The 27,085-nt window shown below is 44.2% G+C and overlaps 2 protein-coding genes across 2 annotated transcripts in view; one reads left to right on the top strand and one right to left on the bottom strand.

Moving 5' to 3' along the window:
* The window catches only part of PYGL (glycogen phosphorylase L), a 41,064-nt gene extending 15,679 nt beyond the window's left edge, over positions 1 to 25,385 (top strand). The window contains exons 6-19 of the mRNA XM_011228429.3: positions 429 to 511; positions 2,974 to 3,117; positions 3,346 to 3,438; positions 4,136 to 4,282; positions 4,633 to 4,796; positions 5,276 to 5,390; positions 5,872 to 5,973; positions 6,083 to 6,230; positions 6,336 to 6,394; positions 6,500 to 6,641; positions 8,112 to 8,319; positions 22,428 to 22,562; positions 23,241 to 23,307; positions 25,027 to 25,385. Of these exons, the coding sequence (XP_011226731.1) occupies positions 429 to 511; positions 2,974 to 3,117; positions 3,346 to 3,438; positions 4,136 to 4,282; positions 4,633 to 4,796; positions 5,276 to 5,390; positions 5,872 to 5,973; positions 6,083 to 6,230; positions 6,336 to 6,394; positions 6,500 to 6,641; positions 8,112 to 8,319; positions 22,428 to 22,562; positions 23,241 to 23,307; positions 25,027 to 25,203 (1,784 nt within the window). The 3' untranslated portion in view covers positions 25,204 to 25,385. The remainder of the gene's footprint in view (positions 1 to 428; positions 512 to 2,973; positions 3,118 to 3,345; positions 3,439 to 4,135; positions 4,283 to 4,632; positions 4,797 to 5,275; positions 5,391 to 5,871; positions 5,974 to 6,082; positions 6,231 to 6,335; positions 6,395 to 6,499; positions 6,642 to 8,111; positions 8,320 to 22,427; positions 22,563 to 23,240; positions 23,308 to 25,026) is intronic.
* Positions 25,386 to 25,759: 374 nt separating this feature from the next.
* ABHD12B (abhydrolase domain containing 12B) overlaps positions 25,760 to 27,085 on the bottom strand; it is a 29,343-nt gene continuing 28,017 nt past the window's right edge. The window contains exons 12-13 of the mRNA XM_019802582.2: positions 26,021 to 26,139; positions 25,760 to 25,898 (exon numbers count right to left, since the gene is read on the bottom strand). Of these exons, the coding sequence (XP_019658141.1) occupies positions 25,871 to 25,898; positions 26,021 to 26,139 (147 nt within the window). The 3' untranslated portion in view covers positions 25,760 to 25,870. The remainder of the gene's footprint in view (positions 25,899 to 26,020; positions 26,140 to 27,085) is intronic.

Below are 27,085 nucleotides of genomic sequence, written 5' to 3'. Positions count from 1 at the left end.
GTGTGTTTAATCTTTCTGATCTCAGAGGCAACCAGATCACCAGCTCTAAAAGAGGGCACAAAACAAGGACCCGGGACAGGGACATAAATGGTTTCTGTGTATGTCAGTGTATGTAATCTTTCTGATCGCTAATTAGTATCAAATTGAGCTTGAGAGAAAAGCCTTGAGTTTCCAATCAGAACTCTCCAGTGAACAGCCATTTTACGGAGCACGTGTGGAGGACATTTTAAAAGCGGTCCTTCTGTCTGGCCCTCCTGGACTCTTATATGAATCACAGCATGAAGGGTTGTGGAAATCCTTCTGGATTTTCAGGAGTTGTAGGAATCCCTCCATCCCCGTGGCAGGCAGCAAGCATCAGGTGAGGTTAAGGGGCTTCGATAACAGTGGCTGGCTTGTCTATTTATTCATTTTTCTAACCTTCCCCTCAGTTAACGTTGGAGACTACATTCAGGCTGTGCTGGACCGAAATCTGGCCGAGAACATCTCCCGGGTCCTCTATCCCAATGATAATGTGAGTGGTCAAGCTTGCTTTCTCAGTGGAAACAGAAGCAGCCTATTTCAGAAGCACTTTTCCATAGCCCATAAAGCACATCTTCGATACTGATTTTTTTTTTCTTCAGTGCACAATAATCTCCATATCTCTTCCTGAATTGTGTAGATTTCCCCTGCCACCCAAGTACAGAAAACAAATTTGTATAATACATGAAGTCAGCATTGGTATTTTGCCCTAGACTAGTTGACCTCACAACCAATTAGGAGGTTATGTCTGTGCATTTCAAACCAAACCTGAATATAAAAGATGAAGTGAAGCGCAGTGAATTACTACTTCCCCTTTCCAAACAGAAGCGTCTCCCACAGAGTCAGACGACCCTGGAGGTTTCCTGCCTGGCCTTTTCCCCTCACTGACAGGCTCTTCCCAGCCTTCTACGCTCAGGCGAGGTCGGGGATCTGGACCTCAGAGCAGACCCAGGAGCAAACACTTGTTTCTTACACTACTTATTCATCTCTTGAAATCTTTTCTCATGGGTGATTATTCCTAATTTTTCAGTAAAAACAGCTTAGCTGAAATTAAAAAAAAAAAAAAGAATTTTAACTTGGAACTGCATCACAAATGACCACTATGGATTCTTAGTTATTTTAAGTACACCTACCTCTATCTTATATGTGGGTAAAATTATTTTCTTGAAGCTGTAATGATTATTCTTTTTTTTTTTTTAAAGATTTTATTTATTTACTTGACAGAGATAGAGACAGCCAGTGAGAGAGGGAACACAAGCAGGGAGAGTGGGAGAGGAAGAAGCAGGCTCACAGCACAGGAGCCTGATGTGGGGCTCGATCCCATAACGCCGGGATCACGCCCTGAGCCGAAGGCAGACGCTTAACCGCGGTGCCACCCAGGCCCCCCTGTAATGATTATTCTTTTAATAGTAAGTCTCAGAAACAACCAGATTAGTACTCTGTTCTGCAAAGATGGCACCAAGCAAGGATTGGGAGACTAGGACATAAATGGTCCTTATAACTGGGCGTTCACTTAGCGGTAAACTGTTGTCTCTACAGAGGATGAAGTTTGCTGCAGCATTTTCAGAAACTGAATGGTATATGTTATTTTCTCCTTTGAGAGAGACATTGTGACTTCAGTGAATGTCAGAAAAATCTCTGACCCAAAAGCAAAAAGTCATTTTGTTTCGTGGTCAGTTAAAATAAGAATCCTTCCAAGCGCTGCCTAGCCAAATCCAGCCTGCAGAATTATTTAATCGGAAGGGGCTTGAAATTCATCCTCCTATCTTCCGTAAGGACCAAACCTAACTTTACTCAGAAATAACCATCTATGGCAATTCACAGGGGATACGAACTTAGTATGGGGTGCAAAGTTAACTAAATTCTTTGAGTAAAAGGTAGCTGTCAGGGTCATGCCTGTTTTTAATTATGAGCTGATAAATCATTTTTGTACTGTAATTACAAAAACAAACTCATTCACTCTCCCCAACTTGGCCATAGCCCTCCTCCAACCATGAGTCCCTCTTCCAGGAATCTTGCAACTGCTGTCCCTCTGCAGCTAGTTATTTTTTCCTTGCTTAAAGCTCTTTAAAGTCTTCGGATCACCTATAAGAGAAGTGTGGAATCTTAGGTGTGCTCCCTAAGTTCCTCGGTGATGTGGTCGTGAGTTTTCGGACGCATCCTCCGTGATCTTGCCTGAGGTTCCCACTGTGCAGGACCGTTTGCTCTCATCTTTCTCACCTCCAGAAGGCTCTTGCAGCTTCCTTCCTGGAAGAATTGATATTCGCTGCCTGGGTTCTGAAATTCGGTTGGGAGAAGAAGGCTGAGAGTCTCCACAATTTGGCATATAAACTTTCACTTAAACCCGTTTCCCCCATTTTCAGTACAGAGTGGTACCCCTGCTTTTGATTCTCCCTGCCTTCCTCCGGCCCAGAGACCCCTGCGTTACCATCTCCAGAGAACTCACGTCGGGCTTCTGCCTGCGTTGGGGAAGGAGACTGCTCAGTTGGGGGAACCTGAGGATGAAGTCTGAGGCTAGAGGCTGCTTGGGCTCACGACTGACTCTTACCGCATCTTCTTCCCACTTCCAAAGGCACCGGTGCTGCCAAGTCAGAGCCTTTAGGGGCTTTGGAGTGTCAGTTTAGTTGATTTTTGGCTCTTCTCTTCTAGCAGGTCAGGATTCAGTTTTCCTGGGTCTTCTGGCCCAATTACCACTCACCCATCTATTTTTCAGCTTTGAAAAGGTTGTTGGTGTTGTCTTGTCTCCCATGCCCCTCATCCTGTATTTGTATGCCTTCTTTAGACCCCTTTACACTTCAGGGAAGAGCAAAGTCTGAGGCTGGGCCTTCAACCTGCCCTCCTCCGCCAGATGTCCTATGAGCGTTAGGCTTCAAGTTCTCTGGGCAGGAGATCCCCCGCATATGGTGGCCATGCCTCACAGTGTGAACCACTCTCACTCCTCTCTCTGGCCTGAAGTTTTTTGAAGGGAAGGAGCTGAGATTGAAGCAGGAGTACTTTGTGGTGGCTGCTACCTTGCAAGATGTCATCCGACGTTTCAAAGCCTCCAAGTTCGGCTCCACCGACAGTGCCAAAACCGCGTTTGATGCCTTTCCAGACCAGGCAAGTATTCAGTCTGCGAACGCAGACAGAGACGATTGAGGGATCAGTACTTCCCGTCAGACTGACTCCTCTTTCTCCTTGCTAAAAATGTTGAGTAGGTGTGGTATGCTTAAAGCGCTGACCAGAGGTGGGCATTCTGTTTGGTGCTTCGTGCAGCGTGCATGAGGATAAAGAAGCCAGACCCCGGGCCATCCGGCACCTGCACGCTGATGCCTCTTCCCCATACAGGTTGCCATCCAGTTGAATGACACGCACCCCGCACTCGCCATCCCGGAGCTGATGAGGATTTTTGTGGATATTGAAAAACTGCCCTGGTTCAAGGTCTGGATAGTTTGGCTTCCTTTTCCTTTAATTAAATTGTATATCTGTTGTTCAGAGATTTTGCCAGAAGCTCCTTTTACAGTTTTTCAAAATAAGTTACTGTTGCTAACTGCCAGTGGTTAAAGGGAAAGTCTGCCCGGTGCTAACATTTCTCTGTCCTTACTGCTTTACAGGGAGGAAAACTAAGAAATAAATAAATACATTGCTAATGGGACCCAGCTCATTAGCTCAGACTTACATTGTGATTGCCATTTTTGAGTCTAAAAGGATTCTAAGTTAAATTCTCCAACCTCAGAACACAGCTAATTGAAAGTATCCCCAACAGTTTGCAAATCAGAATTTAAACATACTCTGTACTTTCTCAGAACATTACTTGTTTGTATTGCTCAGATTTTGCTTTTAGTAAACGGCGTGTTAGGGTTGTAGAGAAGACTCATCAGTATGTTGTCTTCAGTTTTATCATACAGCTTTACAAATGGCTGCTTTCCCCCCCACCCCAAAAAGAAAAAACCCATATTCCCAGTCTCTGGATGATTGGGAACCTGGTGGAATTGAGTGTGTCTAACAGTGTGGATGAGCTGTCCTGTTGCAGACTGGCAGGAGCTGAAGGAACGTTTGGTCTTGTGTGATGGGGTGTGCACCTGCAGGGCACCCTTCTTGCCGAGGGAAGCAGCTAACTCCTCTCCCTTTCCCTCAGGCATGGAAGATCACCCAGAAGACCTTTGCATACACCAACCACACTGTGCTCCCAGAGGCCCTAGAGCGCTGGCCTGTAGAGCTGGTGGAAAAGTTGCTTCCTCGACATTTGGAAATCATTTATGAGATAAATCAGAAGCATTTAGATGTAAGTCATTTTGAAAGATTCATACCCCTTTCGAGAATGAGGACTTGAGATGTTAAGGGTGGTTGCAGTGTTCCCTCTCACCAAACTAGAGGCCCAAATGTCTCTCAGTCATAGATACATCAAAAGTATTCAAGACTGGGTAGGGCTCTGTTAAAGACATTTTTTTTGAAAACCCTAAAATGGAGGATGGCATCTCCCCAGGGCGACGTAACCCTAACCGAGCCTCTTTCTGTGGGAGTAAGTTTTCCATATTTGCTCCATCAAAGATTTTGCTGGGGAAGTGAATGACATTATCTCAACGTTGCTTTAAACCTGAGTGGCCAGCAAGGCCTTTCTCTTCCCTTGGCTAGAGAATTGCGGCCTTGTTTCCTAAAGATGTCGACCGTCTGAGAAGGATGTCTCTGATCGAAGAGGAAGGAGGCAAAAGGATCAACATGGCCCATCTCTGCATTGTGGGCTCCCACGCTGTGAATGGTGTGGCTAAAATTCACTCAGACATTGTGAAGACCCAAGTGTGAGTCCCCGTTCCTGTGGTGGTGGATCAAACATTGCTCCATTAATGTGCTGATATCAGCTAGTAAATGCAGGGTTGCATTTTGGGATGAAGAAAAGCCCTGTCAAAATGTGCAAACGTATTTTCTTCTATACAAAGTAACCTTCTCTTCAAAGAGAAAATGCCTTCCTCTCTGAACTATCCTAATTCTAGATTTAAGAGCCAAAAAAAACCAACAACAACAACAAAAAACCCTATTCTGCTAAAAAGCCTGGTATAGATGTCAGTGCCAGGAAATCATATGGAGGTGATCTGATCTGGGATTTTTCTCCTAATTGTGTTGAACTGCAAATGGATCTCTGCTTAGAATGATAGCAGTAGCTGCTGCCGGCCCCCCCCACCTCCAGCTTCAATCTCTCCAGGGCTCCCCTTGGCTCCTTGAACGCAGCAGGAACCTGCTCTTTCAGACAGATTCAGGCATGTGTCTCTTCCATCTCCAGATTCAAGGACTTCAGTGAGCTAGAACCAGCCAAATTTCAGAACAAAACCAATGGGATCACTCCGAGGCGCTGGCTCCTACTCTGCAACCCCGGGCTCGCAGAGTTAATAGCGGAGGTGAGCGGGAAGTCAGGGTCGGCCGGACGCAGTGCCCTTGGGAGTCGTGCCTGCGGTCCGCAGCCGGGTTGGCGCCAGCCCGACGTGCGCGCCGCGCTCCACTCCCCGCGGCGGGCACCCTGAAATGCTTGTTTTAAGCGAGGAGTCCACAGAGGAGCTGGCTGGCGGACAGGACGCCTGTGACACACAGGTGGGAGATGGTAACCCTGTTTAGTGAGCAGAGGAGTAAGAACTAGCAGTAGAACCCGGGGTCCGCGTGAGCCCTGTTGGGTAGGTGTCCTGGTTCTAACTCGGAGCGCCACGACCCCAGCGCAGTGTCCCCGCGCAGCGGTTCCAGCCCCTCGGTGGGGGTAGCCGTTGCGCGTGCGGGGCGGCGGGGCGGCGGGGCGGCGGTCCTGTTGCAGGCAGGCACCCACCGCAGACTGACACACCGCTCCTGTGGCTGGACCCCGACTAAAACCACCTCTCCTTTGACGGGAAGAAAATCGGGGAAGACTACGTGAAGGACCTGAGCCAGCTGGCCAAGCTGCGGAGCCTCCTGGGGGACGACGTCTTCCTCCGAGAGCTCGCCAACGTGAAGCAGGTGAGACCCCTCGGGGCGCGAGTTCTCACGGCTTAGGGCGCCCCCGGGTTTCACAGCGGACGGCGGCTGCGTCCTCGGAAGGGCTCCGCATGGCGCACTGTCCCCGCAGGAGAACAAGCTGAAGTTCTCCCAGTTCCTGGAGAAGGAGTACAAAGTGAAGATCAACCCGTCCTCCATGTTCGACGTGCACGTGAAGCGGATCCACGAGTACAAGCGGCAGCTGCTCAACTGCCTGCACGTGGTCACCATGTACAACCGTGAGTCGGCCCGCGGCCACGGCGCCCCGGGGACGGGGAGGGCGCGCTCGATGGAGGCCTCGCCCCGGCCCGCGCTCCGGGCCATCCCCGTCTACTCTTTTTCAGGCATTAAGAAAGACCCCAGGAAGTTATTCGTGCCCAGAACGGTCATAATCGGTGGCAAAGTAAGTTGATTGTGGGCACGGGGGATGTGGGGGCCCTGATGTCTTGCCGTTTCTCCACCTCATCGAGGCTGCCACCTGACGGCGTGTCGGACGTTCTTCCCCAAGGCCGCCCCAGGATATCACATGGCTAAAATGGTCATAAAGCTCATCACCTCGGTGGCAGATGTGGTGAACAATGACCCTGTGGTTGGAAGCAAGTTGAAAGTCATCTTCTTGGAGAACTACAGAGTGTCTCTTGCTGAAAAAGGTAGTATCCTCATTCCAAATCATGCAGGGCCAGGGCAAATTCTAGGGAAAAGTTACATGGTATGGAAAAATGACGTAGCTGTGTGCAGGGGGTCAGTAACTTAGGATAGAAAGTGTCACTCTTGGGCAGAATAAGGACCTCGGCTAAGAGTCTTGAAGTTGATCCAGCGGACAATGAGATTGCTGTCCCCGGAGCACTATCACCGATTACCTTTGCAAGTGCATTTTCCTGCCAGCTAGCCAGCCAGAGCTGGGTGCTGGAGGAGGTGGCCCTGAAGTTTTGAAGAAGTGCAGATCACGCTCTGGAAAGGGAAAGGGAAGGGGGAAGGAAGGGGGAAGGGAAGGAAAGGTCTTCCATTTCCAGCTCCAGTTTTGCAACAAAACACCAATTCCCCAGCCGCCCGATATTCCTCTGGTCACTTTGTGGAATGAAGAAGGGCTGTCATTTGTTCACGTGGCAACAGGGAATGAGGACAGATGTCAGGCTGCCAAGCATGAGGCTTAGATGTGCGTAGATGGGCACTGATCACGCGTGGAGTTCCCACATGGGGAAGGTTAGACTGGCAAAAAGCCAACATCCCTTTCTCTACTGCTCTTTGCTTATTTGCATCTTGTGCTTACAAAGCACCATCCACGTGCAGATGCCAACTGCATTCACCCAAGTCTCAAATTGAAAACAGACCTTTCTCTTTTTGAGGTATTTTTGGGTCCTCTGATGTTACTGTTTAAGACTGTATGCAGAAAGAGAAAAGAGCCAGGTTCTTCCAGATGCAAATGAAGATATATCTAATCCACAAATAAGCCTTCAAAGTAAAACAGAATTGGTTCTGACCTTTGAAGTCAAAGAGGGAGAAGGGGCCTTCTGGCAGCACTAATTTGTGTGTAAATTAGGCTGAAAGGTCAGAGGCTTGGTGTCTAGCCCCAGGCACACCTCAGATGCACTTTTCCCAGCCCTGTAAAGAGGGAGGGAGGGAGGAAGGAGGTGAAAAGTGGAAGAAATGCAGGCAAGCGAATTTCATCAGATCATAAAGGAAGGGTCAGGAGAGACTGAATTTCAAAGATCAAGGAAGAGAAGTTTCAATATATTTTATAAAGTTATCAAGCAGAAGAAATAAAAATAAAACCATAACCAAAATTGGAAGGAAGAGAGGGAAGAAGAGAAACGTGGTGTCAGCGTTTATAGCAGAGTAATGGATGCTCCGGAGAGCTTACAGACCGAGAAAGTAGTATGAGCACAGAATTATGTAGCACTGTGGCCATCACCACCCTGTAGCACATCCAGAATGGACAAGAGCAGTTGCCTCAGTCCAGAGGAAGAGTGAGATCCATCTTTCTGTACCATATACGTGTTTATCTTGATAAAGATGGACTACTTTAATGATCAAAACAGGCCAGCTAGAGAAATACTCAGATACAATACAAGAAGGTCTGGAGAGACAGAGTCACTGATTTTAGTAAACCTCGCTTGCAGTCATTCCAGCTGCAGATCTGTCGGAGCAGATCTCCACTGCAGGCACTGAAGCCTCAGGGACGGGCAATATGAAATTCATGCTGAATGGGGCCCTGACCATCGGGACCATGGATGGGGCCAACGTGGAAATGGCCGAGGAAGCTGGGGAAGAGAACCTGTTCATCTTTGGCATGAGAGTAGATGATGTGGCCGCTTTGGACAAGAAAGGGTAAGAGAGCAGCTCCTTATTGGACAGATGCCCCCCACCCCCAGGAGGGTGCCTGCCCACCCAGGTATCCCACTGAGGTTGGCTCACGTGAAATGCGGTCACAGAACATCTCCCATGCACCTGGGCATCTTGGTTTTATTCAACCCAGCGAGTGAACATGAAAGGAGCTCGGGCCCAGGTGCATGAGGTCCTTGCTATGTGTTATCGGCTGGTGTAGTTGCTTACATCAGTTTCAGGTGTACAATATGGTAATTCAGCAATTCAGTACATCCCCCGGTGCTTACCATGGCAGTGCACTCCTTAATCCCCATCACCTTTTTAACCCATTCCCCTACCCCCAGCCCATCTTCCCTCTGGTAACCATAAGTTTGTTCCCTGGACTTAAGAGTCAACTTTTTTGATTTTTCTTTTTTTCTTCATTCGTTTGTTTTAAATTTTATATATAAGTGAAATCATATGGTATTTGTCTTTCTCTGACCCACTTATTTCACTTACCTTTATTTTCTCTAGATCCATCCATGTTGCAAAGGGCAAGATTTCATTCTTTTCATGGCTGAGTAATATTCCATTATATACATATACCCCTTCTTTATCCATTCATCTGTCAGTGGACACTTGGGCTGCTTCCATAATTTGGCTATTGTAAATAATGCTGCAATAAACATAAGGGTATATGTATCCCTTTGAGTTGGGGTTTTTGTATTCTTGGGTAAATACCCAGTAGTAGAATTATGGGATCATATGGTAATTCTATTTTTAATTTTTTGAGGAACCTCCATTCTGTTTTCCATAGTGGCTGCACCAGGTTGCATTCCCACCAGCAGTGCACAAGGGTTCCTTTTCTCCACATCCTCGCCAATACTTTTGTTTCTTACATTTTTTATTTTAGCCGTTCTGACAGGTGTGAGGTGGTATCTCATTGTGGTTTTAATTTGCTTTTCCCTGATGATGAGTGATGTTGGGCATCTTTTCACATGTCTGTCGGCCATCTGGATGTCTTCTTTGGAGAAACGTCTCTTCCCATGTTTAATTGGATTATTTGTCTTTTTGGTGTCGAGTTGTATAGGTCTCTATTTATTTTCAATACTAACACTTTCTCAGGTAAGTCATTTGTAAATATCTTCTCCAATCCAGTAGGTTATATTTTAGTTTTGTTGATTGTTTCCTTTGTTTTGCAGAAGCTTTTTATTTTGATGTAGTCCCAGAAGTTTATTTTTGCTTTTGTTGCCCTTCCCTTAGGAGATATAAACAGAAGAGTGTTGCTATGGCACGTGTTAGAGAAATTGCTGCCTGTGTTCTCTTCTAGGACTTTTATGGTTTCAGGTCTCACATCTAGGTCTTTAACCTATTTGGAGTTTATTTTTGTGTATGGTGTAAGAAAGTGGTCCAGTTTCGTTGTTTTGCTTGTAGCTGACCCGTTTTCCCAGTGCCATTTGTTGAAGAGGTTTTTTTTTTTTTTCCCATTGCACATTCTTGCATCCTTTGTCTAAGATTAATTGACCAGATAATGGTGATCTATGTGTCTTTTTTTATGCCAGTACCATACTGTTTTGATTACTGCGGCTATGTAGTATATCTTGAAATCTGGGATTGGGATACCTCCAGTTTTGTTCTTTTTCAGGATTGCTTTGGAAAATGCTGTTGATATTTTGATAAGGATTGCATTAAATGTGTAGATTGCTTTGGGTAGTATGGACATTTTAACAATATTTGTTTTTCAGATCCATGCACATGGAATGTCTTTCCATTTCTTTGTGTCATCTTCGATTTCTTTCATCAGTGTTTTATAGTTTTTGGAGTACAGGTCTTTCACCTCCTTGGTTAAGTTTATTCCTAGGTATTTTATTGTTTTTGGTACAATTGTAGATGGAATTCTTAATTTCTTGTTCTGCTGCTTCATTATTAGTATAAAAATGTAAGATTTGTGTATATTTGTTTTTGTATCCTGTGATCTTGCTGGATTTGTCAGTTCTAGTAATTTTCCGGTGGAGTCTTTAGGGTTTCCTATATGTAGTATGATGTCATCTGGAAATAGCGAAAGTTTTACTTCTTCCGTACCAATCTGGATGCCTTTTATTTTTGTTGTTGTTGTCTGATTGCTGTGGCTAGGACTTCCAGTATTATGTTGAATAAAAGTGGTGAGAGTGGCCATTCTTATCTTGTTCCTGACCTTAGGGGAAGAGCTCTCAGTTTTTCACCATTGAGTATGATGTTACTTATTGGTTTTTCATATATGTCTTCCATTATGTAGAGGCATGTTCCCTCTAAACCTGCTTTGTTGAGTGTTTTTATCATGGATGGTGTACTTTGTCAAATGCTTTTCTGCATCTATTGAAGTGACCTTCTGGTTCTTCTCTTTTCTCTTGTTGATGTGATGTATCATGTTGATTGATTTATGAATATCCAGCCACCTTTGCATCCCAGGAATAAATCCCACTTGATCATGTGAATGATGTTTTTTAATGTAGTCTTGGACTCATTTTGCTATATTTTGTTGAGGATTAGGGTTAGAGATACTGGCCTGTAGTTTTCTTTTGTCATGTCTTCATCTGGTTTTGGTATCAGGATAATGTTGGTCTCCTAAAATTAATTTGGAGGCTTTCCTTCCTCTTGCATTTTTGGAATGGTTTAGGAAGAACAGGTATTAACTCTTCTTTAAATGTTTAGTAGAATTTCACCTGTGAAGTCATCTGGTCCTGGACTTTTGTTTGTTGGAAGTCTTTTGATTACTGATTCAATTTTATTACTGGTAATTGGTCTGTTCAAACTTTCTATTTCTTTCTGATTCAGTTTTGGGAGGTTATATGCTCCTAGGAATTTATCCATTTCTTCTAGGTTGTCCAATTCGTTGCCATATAATTTTTCATAATATTCTCTTATAATTCTTTGTACTTCTTTGGTGTCTGTTGGTACTTCTCTTCTTTCTATTCATTTCTGATTTTGTTATTTGAGTGGTCTTTTTTTTTTATGAGTCTGAATAAGGTTTATCAATTCTGTTGATGTTTTCAAAGAACCAACTCCTGGTTTCATTAATCTGTTCTGTTGGGGGTTTTTAGTTTCTGTATTCTTTATTTCTGCTCTAATCTTATGTCCTTCCTTCTACTGGTTTTGGGCTTTGCTTGTTCTTCTTTTTCTAGCTCTTTTAGGAGGTTAGGTTGCTTATTTGAGATTTTTCTTGCTTCTTGAAATAGACCTGTATTGCTTTAAAATTCCCTCTTAGAACAGTTTTTGCTAAATCCCAAAGATTTTGGACCACTCTGTTTTCATTTTCTTTTGTCTCTATGTATTTTTTTTATCTTCTCTTTGATTTCTTGGTTGACCCATTCATTGTTTAGTAGCATGTTATTGAACTTCCATGTATTGGTGCTCTTTCTAGATTTTTCTCTTGTGGTCAATTTCTAGTTTCAAAGCATTGTGGTTGGAAAACATGCGTGGTATGACTTTAATCTTTTTGAATTTATTGAGGCTTATTTTGTGGCCTAACATGTGATCTAGAGAATGTTCCCTGTGTGCTTGAACAAAATGTGTATTCTGTTTTAGAAAGGAATGTTCTGAATGTATCTGTTAGATCCATCTGGTGCAATGTGTCATTCAAAGCCATGATTTCCTTGTTGATTTTCTGTGTGGATGATCTATCGATTGATGTAAGTGGGGGAGGGGGTTGTAGTCCCCTACTATTATTGGATTACTATTGATTACTTCCTTCTGTTTGTTAATAGCTGCTTATAGGTGCTCCCATGTTGAGTAAATAAGTATTTAGAATTGTTATTTCTTCTTAGGATCATTCCCTTGATTATGTAGTCTCTTCCTTTGTCTCTCTTTACAGACTTTATTTTAAAGTCCATTTTATCCAATGTCAGTATTGCCACCCTGTCTTTCTTTTTACTTCCATTTGCATGATAAATGTTTTTTCATCTCATGACTTTTTTAAAAAATATTTTATTTCTTCGAGAGAGAGAATATGAGTTGGGGGCAGAGAGGGAGAAGCAGGTTCCCCACTGAGCAGGGAGCTGGACATGGGGCTTGATCCCAGGACCCTGAGATCATGATCTGAGCCCAAGGCAAACACTTAACCAACTGAACCACCCAGGCACCCCTCCATCTCTTCATTTTCAATCTGCATGTGTCTTTATGTCATGTCTCTTGTAGGGAGCATATATATAAGTCCTACTTTTTTATCCATTCCATCACCCTATTTCTTTTGATTTGAACATTTAGTCCATTTACATTTAAAGTAATTATTGATAGGTATGTACATATTGCCGTTTTGCTACTTGTTTTATCATTGTTTTTATAGTTCTTCTATGTTCCTTTCTTCTCTCATGGTTTGTTGCTTTCTTTAGCAATACATTGGATTCCTTTTTCTTTATTTTTGCATATCTATTACATTTTTTGATTTGTGGTTATCAATAGGTTTGTATATAACATCTTATGCATATAGCAGTCTCTGTTAAGTTGACGGTTGCTTAAGTTTGAACCTGTTCTTTACTGCCCCCCCCCCACATTTTAGGTATATGGTATCATACTTTATATCCTTTCATTTTGTGGATCCCTTGAGTTATTTTTTTTTAAGATTTTATTTATTTGAGGGGGTTCCTGGGTGGCGCAGTCATTAAGCATCTGCCTTCGGCTCAGGGCGTGATCCCCGCATTCTGGGATCGAGCCCCACATCGGGCCTTTCCGCTGGGAGCGTGCTTATTCCTCTCCCACTCCTCCTGCTTGTGTTCCCTCTCTCGCTGGCTGTCTCTGTGAAATAAATAAAATCTTTTTTAAAAATATTTTCTTTATTTGAGAGTGAAAGAGAGCATTAGCAAGGGAGGGGGCAGAGAGAGAGGGAGAAGCAGGCTCCCCACTGAGCAGGGAGCCTGACATGGGGCTCAATCCCAGGACCCCGGGATCATGGTCTGAGCCAAAGGCAAATGCTTAACCAACTGAGCCACCCAGGTGCCCCCCTGACTGATTTTTATAGGTATACTTATTTTTACTGCTTTTATGCTTCCTACTTTTCTTACTCCTGCTTATGATCTTTCCTTTCCACTCTGAGAATCCTTTTTAACATTTCTTGTATGGCTGGTTTAGTGGTCATGAATTCCTTTAACTTTTGTTTCTCTGGAAAACTCTTTATCTCTCCTTCTATAATGAATAACAGAGTATTCCTGGCTGCTTATTTCTTTCTTTCAGCACTTTGAATATATCATGCCACTCTCTTCTGGCTTGCAGAGTTTCTGCTGAAAAATCAGCTCATAGCTTTATGAGGTTTCCCTTGTATATAACTGTTTTCTCTTGCTGCTTTTAAAATTCTCTCTTTATCACTACTTCTTGTTATTTTAATTACTGTGTGTCTTGGGGTGGACTTCCTAGGATCGATTTTTGTTGGGGGCTCTATGTGAATCCTAGATCTGGATTTCTGTTTCTTTTACCAGATTTGGGAAGTTTTCAGCTATTATTTCTTCAAATAAAATGTCTGCTCCCTTTTCTTACTCTTCTCCTTCTGTGATCCCTATAATAAGAATGTTATTACACTTGATGGTGTCACTGAATTCCCTAAATCTATTTTCATTTTTTATTATTTTTTTCTCTCTCCTGTTCAACAAGATTACTTTCCATTCCTCTGTCCTCCAGGTAACTAATCTCATCTTCTGCTTCTTTTTTTTTTTTTTTAATTTTTTTTATTATATTATGTTAATCACCATACAGTACATCCCCGGATTCCGATGTAAAGTTCGATGCTTCATTAGTTGCGTATAACACCCAGTGCACCATGCAATACGTGCCCTCCTTACTACCCATCACCAGTCTATCCCATTCCCCCACCCCCTCCCCTCTGAAGTCTTCAGTTTGTTTCTCATAGTCCATAGTCTCTCATGTTTCATTCCCCCTTCTGATTACCCCCCTTTTCTTTATCCCTTTCTTCCCCTACCGATCATCCTAGTTCTTATGTTCCATAGATGAGAGAAATCATATGATAATTGTCTTTCTCTGCTTGACTTATTTCACTTAGCATTATCTCCTCCAGTGCCGTCCATGTTGCAGCAAATGTTGAGAATTCGTTCTTTCTGATAGCTGAGTAATATTCCATTGTATATATGGACCACAGCTTCTTAATCCAGTCATCTGTTGAAGGGCATCTCGGCTCCTTCCATGATTTGGCTATTGTGGACAATGCAGCTATGAACATTGGGGTGCATATGGCCCTTCTCTTTACTACGTCTGTATCTTTGGGGTAAACACCCAGTAGTGCAATGGCTGGGTCATAGGGTAGTTCAATTTTTAACTTTTTAAGGGACCTCCACACTGTTTTCCAGAGTGGCTGTACCAACTTGCATTCCCACCAACAATGTAGGAGGGATCCCCTTTCTCCACATCCTCTCCAACAATTGTTGTTTCTTGCCTTGTCTATCTTTGCCATTCTAACTGGCGTAAGGTGGTATCTCAGTGTGGTTTTGATTTGAATTTCCCTGATGGCTAATGATTTTGAACATTTTTTCATGTGTCTGTTAGCCATTTGTATGTCTTCATTGGAAAAGTGTCTGTTCATATCTTCTGCCCATTTTATGATTTGTTTATTTGTTTCTCGTGTATTGAGTTTGAGAAGTTCTTTGTAGATCTTGGATACCAGTCCTTTATCTGTGGTGTCCTTTGCAAATATATTCTCCCATTCCGTGGGCTGTCTCTTAGTTTTTTTGACTGTTTCCTTGGCTGTGCAGAAGCTCTTTATCCTGATAAAGTCCCATAAGTTCATTTTATCTTTTATTTCTCTTGCCTTTGGAGATGTGTCGTGAAAAAGGTTGCTCTGGCCGATGTCATAGAAGTTGTTGCCTATGTTCTCCTCTAGAATTTTGATGGATTCCTGTCTCACATTGAGGTCTTTCATCCATTTGGAGTTTATTTTTGTGTATGGTGTGAGAGAGTGGTCAAGTTTCATTCTTTTGCATGTAGCTGTCCAATTTTCCCAGCACCATTTATTGAAGAGACTGTCTTTTTTCCACCGGATGTTTTTTCCTGCTTTATCAAAGATTAGTTGCCCAAAGAGCCGAGGGTCCATTTCTGGGTTCTCTATTCTGTTCCATTGGTCGATGTGTCTGTTTTTGTGCCAGTACCATGCTGTCTTTGTGATCACAGCTTTGTAGTACAGCTCGAAATCCGGCATTGTGATGCCCCCAGCTTTGTTTTTCCTTTTCAACAGTTCCTTGGAGATTCGGGGCCTTTTCTGGTTCCATACAAATTTAAGGACTATTTGTTCCAGTTCTTTGAAAAATGTCCTCGGTATTTTGATCGGGATAGCATTGAAAGTGTAGATTGCTCTGGGTAGTATGGACATTTTAACTATGTTAATTCTTCCAATCCATGAGCATGGAATATTTTTCCATCTTTTTATGTCTTCCTCAATATCTTTCAAAAGTGATCTATAGTTTCTAGCATATAGGTCCTTTACGTCTCTGGTTAAGTTAATTCCAAGGTAACGCATGGTTTTTGGTGTTATTGTAAATGGGATGGATTCCCTAATTTCTCTTTCTTCAGTCTCGTTATTCGTGTATAGAAATGCAACTGATTTCTGGGCATTGATTTTGTATCCTGCCACCTTACTGAATTGTTCTATAACTTCTAATAGTTTGGGAGTGGATTCCTTTGGGTTTTCCATATAGAGTATCATGTCATCTGCAAAGAGAGACAGTTTGACTTCTTCTTTGCCGATTTGGATACCTTTGATCCCTTTTTGTCTTCTGATTGCTGTTGCAAGGACTTCTAGTACTATGTTGAATAATAGTGGCGAGAGTGGGCATCCTTGTCGTGTTCCTGATCTTAAGGGAAAGGCTTCCAGCTTTTCCCCATTGAGAATAATGCTTGCAGTAGGCTTTTCATAGATGGCTTTTATGAGATTGAGAAATGTACCCTCTATTCCTACACTCTGAAGGGTTTTAATCAGGAAAGGATGCTGTATTTTGTCAAATGCTTTTTCTGCATCAATTGAGAGGATCATATGGTTCTTGAGTCTTTTCTTGTTGATATGATGTATCACATTGATTGATTTGCGAGTGTTGAACCATGCTTGCATCCCAGGTATGAATCCCACTTGGTCATGATGGATAATCCTTTTAATGTACTGTTGGATTCTATTAGCAAGGATCTTGTTGAGGATTTTGGCATCCATATTCATTAGAGAAATCGGTCTGTAATTCTCCTTTTTGAGGGGGTCTTTGCCTGGTTTGGGGATCAAGGTAATATTAGCCTCATAGAATGAGTTTGGTAGCTTTCCTTCTGTTTCTATTTTTTGAAATAGCTTTAGGAGAATAGGTATTATTTCTTCTTTGAATGTTTGGTAGAATTCCCCAGGAAAACCGTCTGGGCCTGGAGTTTTATTATTTGGAAGGTTGTTTATCACTGACTCAATTTCTTCATAGTTAATTGGCCTATTTAAGAAATCTATTTCTTCCTGTTTCAGTCTTGGTAGTTTATAGGTTTCCAGGAAGGCCTCCATCTCTTCCAGATTGTTTAGTTTTTTGGCATATAGCTGTTGATAAAAGTTTCTAATAATCCTTGCAATTTCAATGGTGCTGGTCGTGACCTCTCCCTTTTCAGTCATAATTTTAATAATCTCAGTCCTTTCTCTTTGTTTTTGGACAAGTTTTGCCAGTGGTCTATCAATTTTATGGATTCTCTCAAAGAACCAGCTTCTAGTCCTGTTGATCTGCTCTACTGTGGTTCTGGTCTCTAATTCATTGATTTCTGCTCTAATCTTGGTCAACTCCTTCCTTGTCAGTGGGTTAGGCCTGTCCCTCTGTTGCTGTTCCAGTTTCTTGAGGTGAGAATATAGAAACTGCATTTTAGATTTTTCTATTCTTTTGAGTGAGGCTTGGATGGCTATGTATTTCCCCCTTAGGACTGCCTTTGCAGTATCCCATAGGTTTTGGACCGTTGTGTATTCATTCTCGTTGGTCTCCATAAATTGTTTAATTTGTTTTTTGATTTCCTGGTTTATCGAGTCATTCTTGAGCAGGATGGTTCTTAGCCTCCAAGTGTTTGAGTTTCTTCCAGGTTTTTCCTTGTGGTTGAGTTCCAATTTCAGAGCGTTGTGGTCTGAGAATATGCAGGGGATAATTTCAATCTTTTGGTATTGGCTGAGACCTGTTTTGTGTCCCAGAGCATGATCTATTCTTGAGAATGTTCCATGGGCATTTGAATAGAATGAGTATTCTTTGGTTCTGGGGTGTAGTGTTCTATATATATCTATGAGGTCCAACTCGTCGAGTATGGCATTCAAAGCCTTTGATTCTTTGCTTAGTTTTTGCCAGGGTGTTCTGTCTATTTCTGATAGTGGGGTGTTGAGGTCCCCTACTATTACTGTGTTCTTATCTATATGTCTCTTTATTTTGGTTAAGAGTTGGCTTGTGTATCTTGCTGCTCCCCTGTTGGGGGCATATATATTAATAATTGTCATATCCACTTGTTGAATACTTCCTTTAAGAATAATATAGTGCCCTTCTGTATCTCTCTCTATGGCCTCTAGTTTAAAATCCAGTCTATCTGATATGAGAATTGCTACTCCAGCTTTCTTTTGAGGTCCATTTGCGTGGAAGATGGTACTCCATCCCCTTACTCTAAGTCTGAATGCATCTTTGGGTTCAAAATGAGTCTCTTGTAGACAGCAAATGGATGGGTCATGTCTTTTTATCCAATCTGCAACCCTGTGGCGTTTTATGGGAGAGTTTAAGCCATTTAGATTGATAGAGATTATTGACAGATATGATTTTAATGATGCCATTTCTCTTTAAAGTCTTTGTATCGGTTGTGACTTGCTGCTCTGTATCACTCTTGGGGCCTTTTTACCTTTATAGAGCCCCCCTTAATATCTCCTGTAGGGCTGGTTTCGTGGTTACGAAATTGGTTAATGATTGGCGATTTTGGAACGTCTTTATTTCTCCATCAATTCTGAATGACAGCTTTGCTGGATAAAGGATCCTTGGCTGCATGTTTTTCTCTGAAAGAGCTTTAAAAATGCCCCCCCAAGCCTTTCTCTCATTCCAGGTCTCTGTAGACAGGTCTGACGTAATCCTGATACCTTTGCCTTGGTACGTGAGAAATTTCTTTGCCCTGGCCGCTTTCAATACTGTATCCTTGGATCTAATATTTGCGAATTGCACTATGACATGCCGTGGCGTAGGTTTGTCCTGGTTGAGCTTGGATGGGGTCCTCTCTGCCTCTTGGACACGAATGCTTGTTTCCCTTGCTAGATTAGGGAAGTTTTCAGCTACAATTTGTTCAAATATCTCTTCTAGACCTCTGTTTTTCTCCACCCCTTCAGGGATGCCGATGATTCTGACATTGGATCGTTTCATAGAGTCAGTAATCTCCCGTAATCTACATTCGTGGGCGTGGATTTTTTTAAGACCAGCTTCTATTTTCGTTTTTTCTTCTACTAACCCATCCTCCAATTCGCTAACGCGTTCCTCTGCCTCGGTGACCCTGGCCGTCAGAGCCTCTAGTTTTGACTGTATTTGGCCCACTGAGTTTTTAATTTCTGTCAGATTCGCTCTCATTTCTGCCCTTAGGGATTCTATATTCTCAGCAACGCTTTCTCTGATGCTTTTTTCAAGTTTACTCATCATCTTGACCATTGTTGCTCTGAATTCCATTTCTGATAATTGGGATACATCCATATGTATTAATTCTGTGGCCGAGGCCAATTCTGTGGCAGAGGCCACAGACTCATTATCTTTTCTTTGCTGGGGGGGACTTCTCCTTCTCGTCATTCTGATGAAGAGAGATTGCAGGGTTGTCCAGAGCCCAAGTGTTGACTGGGACCCAGGCCGTGCGCCCTTGTTTTATAGAGATCTTAGGGATGTGGGCTTCTTCCTTAAAGAGTTTATTTATTTATTTGAGAGAGAGAGAGACAGTCAGCAAGAAAGGGAACCCAAGCAGAGGAGTGGGAGAGGAAGAAGCAGGTTCCCGGTGGAGAAGCCCGATGAAGGACTCCTTACGGAGCGTTGTGATCACACCCTAATCCGAAGACAGGTGCTTGGTGACTGCGCCACTCAGGCGCTCCGGGTTGTGGGCTTCTTGATTTTTCAGCCTGCCTTCTGGGGGAGGGGCCTGCCTGCCGGTACTCAGAAAACCCTGTTTGGGTAGAGTCTCTGTGTCCCTTGCGAGGGGGGATGGGGATGGGCACCCTGTGAGCCGGTATTTCCGGGCTTTTGTTCTCTGGCGGCTTTCCCTGGCGGTTTGCTATGCCTCTTCTGAGAGAGCAGCAGCGGCTGAAATTCAGCCTCTGTCTCAGAACAGAGGGATCGCGGATCGTTCTCCACTGATGTTCTGGCCACTTTAACTCTGTTTCTGTTGGTGCTGCTCAACCCTGCAGCATCCCGGGCTGTGCGCCCCACACCCGGCGTCCCAGCCCTCACTTCCAGGGCCGGCACGTCTCTGTCCTTTGTGTTTCCAACCCCGCCAGCCGCCAGCCGCCCCGCGCGGGCTCCCGGAGCTCCCCGTCTCAGTCTGGTGTCTCACGGGTGCTGACCGCGAGTCCGCCTGCTCCCCCGTGCAGGTGGCCCTCCAGCCGCCAGCCGCCCCGCGGACGCTCCCGGAGCTCCCGGTCTCAGCCTCGATCCAGTGAGCACACCGGAGCTCCGGAGCTCCGTGAGATGCTTGGTGGTGCACGCTCCCGGCTCACGGACTCAGTCTGCCGTTTCCAGAGTGCGGGTCCGCGGTCCGCCCGCTCCCCGGTGCAGGTGGCCCGCCAGCCGCCCTGCGCGCGCGCTCCTGGAGCTCGCGTTCTAAGTCTGTTGTCTCGCGGGTGCCGTCCGCGAGTCCGCCTGCTCCCCCGTGCAGGTGGCCCGCCAACCGCCAGCCGTCCCGCGTGCGCTCCCGGAGCTCCCTTCTCAGCCTGCTGTCTCAAGCGTGCGGGTCCGCGGTCTGTCCGCTCCCCCTTGCAGGTGGCTACCGCTTCCCGGCGCCCTGACACGGCGGCTCCCTCCCCCTTCTGTTTAGCTTCCGATATCTGTGCGCGGTTTCACGGCTCCCCGCTTCGTACCTCGATACTCAGCGCTGGAGATGTTCATTTGTAGAGATCCAGATGTATCTTCCTGCGTCTCAGGCTGATTCCGTGGATGTTCGCTGGTCTGGTACCTCTCCAGCTCAACTCAGGGGACCGGCTGAAAAAGGGGTCCCCTACTCCTCCGCCATCTTAACCTCCATTCTTATCTTCTGCTTCTTGTCTGCTATTTATACTATCTGGTGTATTTTTAATTTCAGTTATTAAGTTCTTCATCTCTGGTTCGTTTTTATGTTTTCTCTCCCTTTGTTAAGGATCTCATTGAGGTCCTGCACTCTTTTCCCAACTCCTTTGAGTATCTTAAGACCATTACTGTAAAATCTCTATCAAACATATTACTTGGGCGCCTGGGTGGCTCAGTTGGTTAAGTGACTGCCTTTGGCTCAGGTCATGATCCTGGAGTCCCAGGATTGAGTCCAACATCAAGCTCCCTGCTGAGCAGGGAGTCTGCTTCTCCCTCTGACCCTCTCCCCTCTCATGTTCGCGCTCTCTCTCTCTCCCTCAAATAAATACATTTTTTTAAAAAATCTTAAAAAGAATATTGCTTATCTCCATTTTGCTTAGGTCTTTTGCTGTGATTTTGTCCTGTCCTTTCATTTCCTCTGTCCCTCATTTTGCCTAACTATCTGTATATGTTTCTGTGTGTTGGGAAAGTCAGCTCTATCTCCTGCTCTTGAAAGTCGTGGCCTCATGAAGAAGAGTCCAGTAGTGCCCCTAGTGCAGTGTCCCCTCTTCACCAGAACCTCGTGCTTCAGGGGTGACTCCTATGCGTATTACACACACCCTGCTGTTGTAGCTGAGCCACTTTTTCCTTCAATCCAGTTGTCTGCAGTGGCTCTCTTTGCCTGTTGTGTACACAGTTTGGTCCTTGTGTTATTAGTGAGCCAGGCTGGGGCTGCCTTGGGCTTGAGTGGAGTCAGAGCAGGTATTTGCCAGAGCTGCAGTCACACCAAAGTGCAGTGTACTCTCCCTCTCTTATCTCCCGAGAAGCTTTCATTGGCGGGCAGTGCTTGCAGGCAGACCAGCTGTCTGCCCCCGACCACTGCTGGGGCTGCAGTCTGATCGTTGCATGTGCTTATCTTTCCCTCTCCCTGGGGCAGGAGTCACTTTGGAGCGGTGCTGGCCCCTTTTGGTGCTTCTCACACATTGTAGGGGGCAGGACCACAGGAGAACACGGGGGCAGGGTGGGCAGTGCCAGCAAGGTTTGCACAGGTCTGCTGTGGGGGCCGGCGGGGTGACCTGGAGCAGAGGCCTGACTGGTGGGGCATATGCAGAGGAGCCTGGGGACCGGATGCACTGTTAGCAAGTTAGGTAGCGAGTGTTGGCACAGCACGTGTTCTCACAGGGGTCACATGGCTTGGCTGGGGGACAAGGAAGGGAAATAGTGCCCAGCGGTTCCTTTGCTCCTGGAGAGGTCTCCTAAAGATCCCTGTCCCTCCAGCACATGCTCTGAGATTAGTAAACAAGTCTCCCTCCAGTACAGCCCAGGTGTTTCTCAGACTGCGGCTTCTATACTGTATCTCTCCGAGGTTGCTTGCTGTGCTGTCCCTTTAAGGGCAGGGACTCGGTCTCCTGTTGCTCTCCCCGCTCTCCCAGAGCCAAGCCTGCTGATTTTTAAAGTCCCGGGTAGTAAGCTCCACTGATTGTAAGAACTCACAAAATTCAACCCCTCCAGTTTTCAAAGCCAAATGTTACGGGGATTCATCGTCCCCATGTGGGCTCCAGTGTAAGAGTCTGTTTCTCTACCCTCCCCATGCCCACAGCTTCCCTCCCTCCTGAGGACAGTCCCTTGGGTCCATTTAACTCCAAACCATGTCTCCGTCCTTCCCACCCTCTTTGATGTGACTTCTCCACATTTAGCTGTGGAAAGTTTGTTCTGTCTTCAGGCTGTTTTCTCAGGTATTTACACTGATGTCAGTGTTACCGAGCTGTATCCCTGGGATGAGGGGAGCTTAGGGTCCCCCTACTCTGCCATTTTTTCTGGAAGTCACCTGTCTAGTGTATTGTTAATCACACACACTAACAGAACTTTTTTCTTGTCACCCCTACTCTCACCCCACAGGTATGAGGCAAAAGAATATTACGAGGCACTTCCAGAGCTAAAGCTGGCCGTTGATCAAATTGACAATGGCTTCTTCTCTCCCAAGCAGCCCGACCTCTTCAAAGACTTAGTCAACATGCTATTTTATTATGACAGGTGAGTTCCCATAAGAAGATCGTGCTATTTGGGCCATGATAAGGGGACGAGAACATCTAAACCGACTACAGCACATCTGTGTAATTAGCATAGATCTGTGATCTGAAAAGCTAACCTACACTTGAAAAATTATTCTCTACTAACTATGCTAGGAAGGTTTAAGAACAAGACCCACAAATCTGGGATTCTTTTTCTCTTTCCACTGGTATACCTAGCTTTCAGATACATCCATATGCTGACATTCTTACACGTGGGAAGGACCATAAAAGGTTGAGGGCTGGTTAAAATTCTTGTGAATAGAAATGTAAGTTTGGTAAAACAGCCATGCCTGACGTTACACAAAAGAGAACCTGTTAAGGGTGGGGTGCACCTGGTGGCTCAGTCGGTTAAGCATCCGATTCTTGGTTTTGGTTCAGGTCATGGTCTCAGGGTCAGACTGAGCCTCACATCTGGCTCCATGCTCAACATGGAGTCTGCTTGGGATTCTCTCCCTTTCCCTCTCCCTCCCTCTCAGCCTCTCCCCCTGCTCATGTTTGCATGCTCTCTCTTTCTCTCTTTCTCAAATAAATAAATCTTAAAAAAAAAAAGCAAAAGATAATTTTAAGTGGAATCTTAGCACACATATTTTAATGAAGCTTTTTATTGTTTTGTTTTTCCCTTCCAATCACAAAAAAATAGGTTTAAAGTCTTTGCAGACTACGAAGCCTATGTCAAGTGTCAAGAAAGAGTCAGCCAGCTGTACATGGTGAGTACCCTGCCAAGCCCTATAAAAGAAACCAGTTTACTCTGGTTAATTAAAATTTTTGTTTCTTTTTATTGCTTCTAAATAACAGGGCCCCATTAATCAATCCAAAAAGAGAAGTGAGGCAACTATCTAGGATATTCAGACCTTATCTTCTGGTAGAATCATATCCAGTCCCCCAAAAATGTATAGACCAGAGTAAATTAAAGTTAATGGCCATCAGCAAGGAGGGGCAGTACTCAAGTTAAGCTGAGTGGCTCACTGCCGGCCTCCAAGAACTCAAAGACAGACGAAAGAAAATGGTCCACTCCAGCTCTTCCCTCTTAATCTCCACTTGTATTTGCGTGTAGAATGGCTACAGAGGAAAAGAAATATAAATAGAGCAGTAGAGGAAAATATGACCAAGGGCAAGGACAAATGTGAATGCCAGTTTTGCACAATGGATCTCTTTTGCTAATGTTATGGCCCAAATCCAAAGATGCCCATCTCAAAGCCCAACATTTGGTTCAGTCTTTCTTGTTCATTAGTGCTAATTGCAGTTTTCACTCATAACAATTATCATATTGTTAGGCTTAGAAACATGTTGGGAAGTCTATTCATTATCCGTTTAAATAGTTAAAGAAAGTGAAGAAAAGAAAGCTTTTATTCTTCCCCAATTTAGTAAGTTTTCAAAGTCTGAATACACTAATTTTAGACTCTGTGCTGCAGTACCTCACAGAATAATCGTAGTTTTGGTTCTTCTTTTAAATGTTTGTAATGCACTGCTAATGGCTTTGAGTAGTGTTCTGGTCTTTTTCTTTTTTTTAAGATTTATTTAATATTTTGAGTGAGAGAGAGCAGGGGTTAGGGGGGCAGAGGGAGAGGGGGAGAGAAACTCAAGCAGACTCTGAACTGAGTGCAGAGCCAGATACAGGGCACGATCTCAGAACCCTAAGATCATGACTGAGCCAAAACCAAGACTCAGACACTTAACTGACTGTGCCATCCAGGCACCCCTTTCTGGTCATTTTTAATGAACTTTTAGAGTTCTTTACAAAATTATGAAGGTATAAAATAAATAGCTTCTTAAATTCTTTTACATAAAAATTATAAAATTTAGATAAAATATATTTTATTAAGGATAAGGCCTTAATTGATCTTGTTTTGAAACCCCAGTGGAGTATTGGGGATTCAGTGTAAATAAATCAACTGGGGCATCTACCTTCGGAAAGAACAAGAAAAGAGAAGTAGGTCAGTAAACTGTCCCATTACATTGTTTCCCTGCACAACAGCTAACATTCTACAGCAGTGTTTTTCAAACTATGATGTAAGCCCTGGTCAAATCTCTTGACCCAGCATCTAGCAGACAATGAATGTTAGTCCTTTCCTTCCCCTCTAGTTTAAAGGGAAGTGAAATAAAAGATAAAGCATGGGAACTATGGCTTGCATGCCAACATATTGTAACCATAGCAACAATTACCAATTAGGGAATTTACATCCATGGTTTCTCTTAAAATGAAAAATACTTTTTTTTCATTCTTAAGAGAAATATTTTCTAAATAGGAGAAAGCATGATCTGCCTTATCTAGCTCTCAGCTGTGAAACAAAGGTATTTATGATTCACTACAACTTACTCCTGTCATTTTTCCCCATGAAATGTGCTTGGATATGCTTGGCCTAACGTTTGTCATAAAGTTTGATGGGCACTCAGGCCATGGGCCATATATGTATGTGTTATTACAGAATCCAAAGGCCTGGAACACAATGGTACTCAAAAATATAGCTGCCGCAGGGAAATTCTCTAGTGACCGAACAATTAAGGAATATGCCAGGGACATCTGGAACATGGAGCCTTCAGATCTCAAGATTTCCTTATCCAATGAATCTAGCAATGGGGTGAACAAAGCCAATGGAAAGTAAGTTGGAAAATGTCTCTAGAAAAAAAATGACTTCTTACTGGATTTAAACACTTGTACAACATTCTTTGATTTTGTTTTGTTTTGTTCTGTTAGCTAGTAATCTAGTCAAGAATTTCTGGGAATTAGGAGGGAAAGCGTATGACTGTATTAGGCCAAAAATAAAGTGTCAGTTTTCAAGGGCTACATGAGTGCCAAAACTTGTCATGTGATGGCAGATTGAGTAGCACGCTAGGACTTTCTCCAGGGCTATTCAAACAGCTAGAAAATACTTGGAACATTGTAATGCCATTTAAATTAACTACAACAAATTACTACATTAGAGCACTTTCTCACACTGTTAAGTCCCAACCAAAGACCACCTTATTCACGGATATCCCCAGCATGTTCGGTAGCCACACATTTGTAGATGGGATCCAAATTTTATCAAATTCTGGTACTTTACAGTGAGGTTTCAGTGTGTTCCACAAAGTAGACTATGATAAGCGAAATGAGCACTTTCAGTAATGCCCAGCATCCGTGCTTTCCCTTACTAAAATGGCAAGTGACTTGTAGAAATGTCAGTGGCTCCAGCTCATCCAAGCGGCCCAGTACAATTTTACATAAAAAAAAGGCATCGTGGGTGCTGTTTGGACCAAGTCTTCACTGCAGATTTCCATTACTCTCAGACCTCATGCCCACTGCTCACTCAGGAAATCTCTGCAAAAAAAAAGGACCTAGGTCAACACACATGCTTTCTCCACTTCCCGGTCTAAGTAAGCGAGAGCAGCCCTAATTGTCTTTCAGAGAAGGATAATCACATTTAGCAAAGCACCTCTTACCTCACGGTGTTTAGTAGTGTGGGGTTTCTACAGAGGAAGTTGTGCTGGAAACCAGGAGGAAAGATCACCATCTTGACCCTCTCTTTGTTCCTATACGCATTGTGTGCAATTTCATAGAGCTGCGTGGGCCAGAAAGACAGTGACTCAAAGGTAGTGTTTTTCTAGTTTAATTTTCCTAAAAGGGCACAGAAACAGCCAGCTTGGGGAGTTAGGCCCACTAAGTTGGAGCTAAGGGACTCTCCACCACCCTTCCCCAACCCCCGGGGTTGGCTACCCCTACAACTGAGGAACTTAAAGCTCACAGCTAACAGAGAACGCTGACAGAACCTCATCCTTCTCCTGCCAACACCCTCCTGCAAGGGGACAGGAACTGCATGGACCCGCTGTATCTGTCTAACAGAAGAGAAACTGCGGCCCATTTCTGGAGCCACTATGGGAGAGACTACATGGAGGTTCCCACAGCAGCCTGGGATCTTCCCTGTACTTGTAGATGCACACACTTGCAGATGAGGAACTCCTTCCAGCTCTGCAGCACAGCACACGGAAGTGTATTGTCTACACCGGGCAGCATGGCTGTTTAGGGGTGTAGAGAACCCCTTATGATGTCGGAGACCCTCCTGTAGGCTGGAATCTCTATGTCTGGCTCAGTGAGAGAATGGGGATGTAAGGATAGTGTGTAGGAGAGAATGCGAACGTAAGGATAGTGTGTAGGAGAGAATGGGGATGTAAGGATAGTGTGTAGGAGAGAATGTGATGTTAGGATAGTGTGTAGGAGAGAATGCGATGTAAGGGATAGTGTGTAGGAGAGAATGGGGACGTAAGGATAGTGTGTATGAGAGAATGGGGACGTAAGGATAGTGTGTATGAGAGAATGGGGACGTAAGGATAGTGTGTATGAGAGAATGGGGACGTAAGGATAGTCTGTATCAGAGAATGGGGATGTAAGGATAGTGTGTATGAGAGAATGGGGATGTAAGGATAGTGTGTATGAGAAAATGGGGACGTAAGGATAGTGTGTAGGAGAGAATGGGGACGTAAGGATAGTGTGTATGAGAGAATGGGGAC

The sequence above is a fragment of the Ailuropoda melanoleuca genome, chromosome 20, assembly GCF_002007445.2.
Source record: "Ailuropoda melanoleuca isolate Jingjing chromosome 20, ASM200744v2, whole genome shotgun sequence".
NCBI lineage: Eukaryota > Metazoa > Chordata > Mammalia > Carnivora > Ursidae > Ailuropoda > Ailuropoda melanoleuca.
This window is presented reverse-complemented; position numbering and strand designations above follow the sequence as displayed.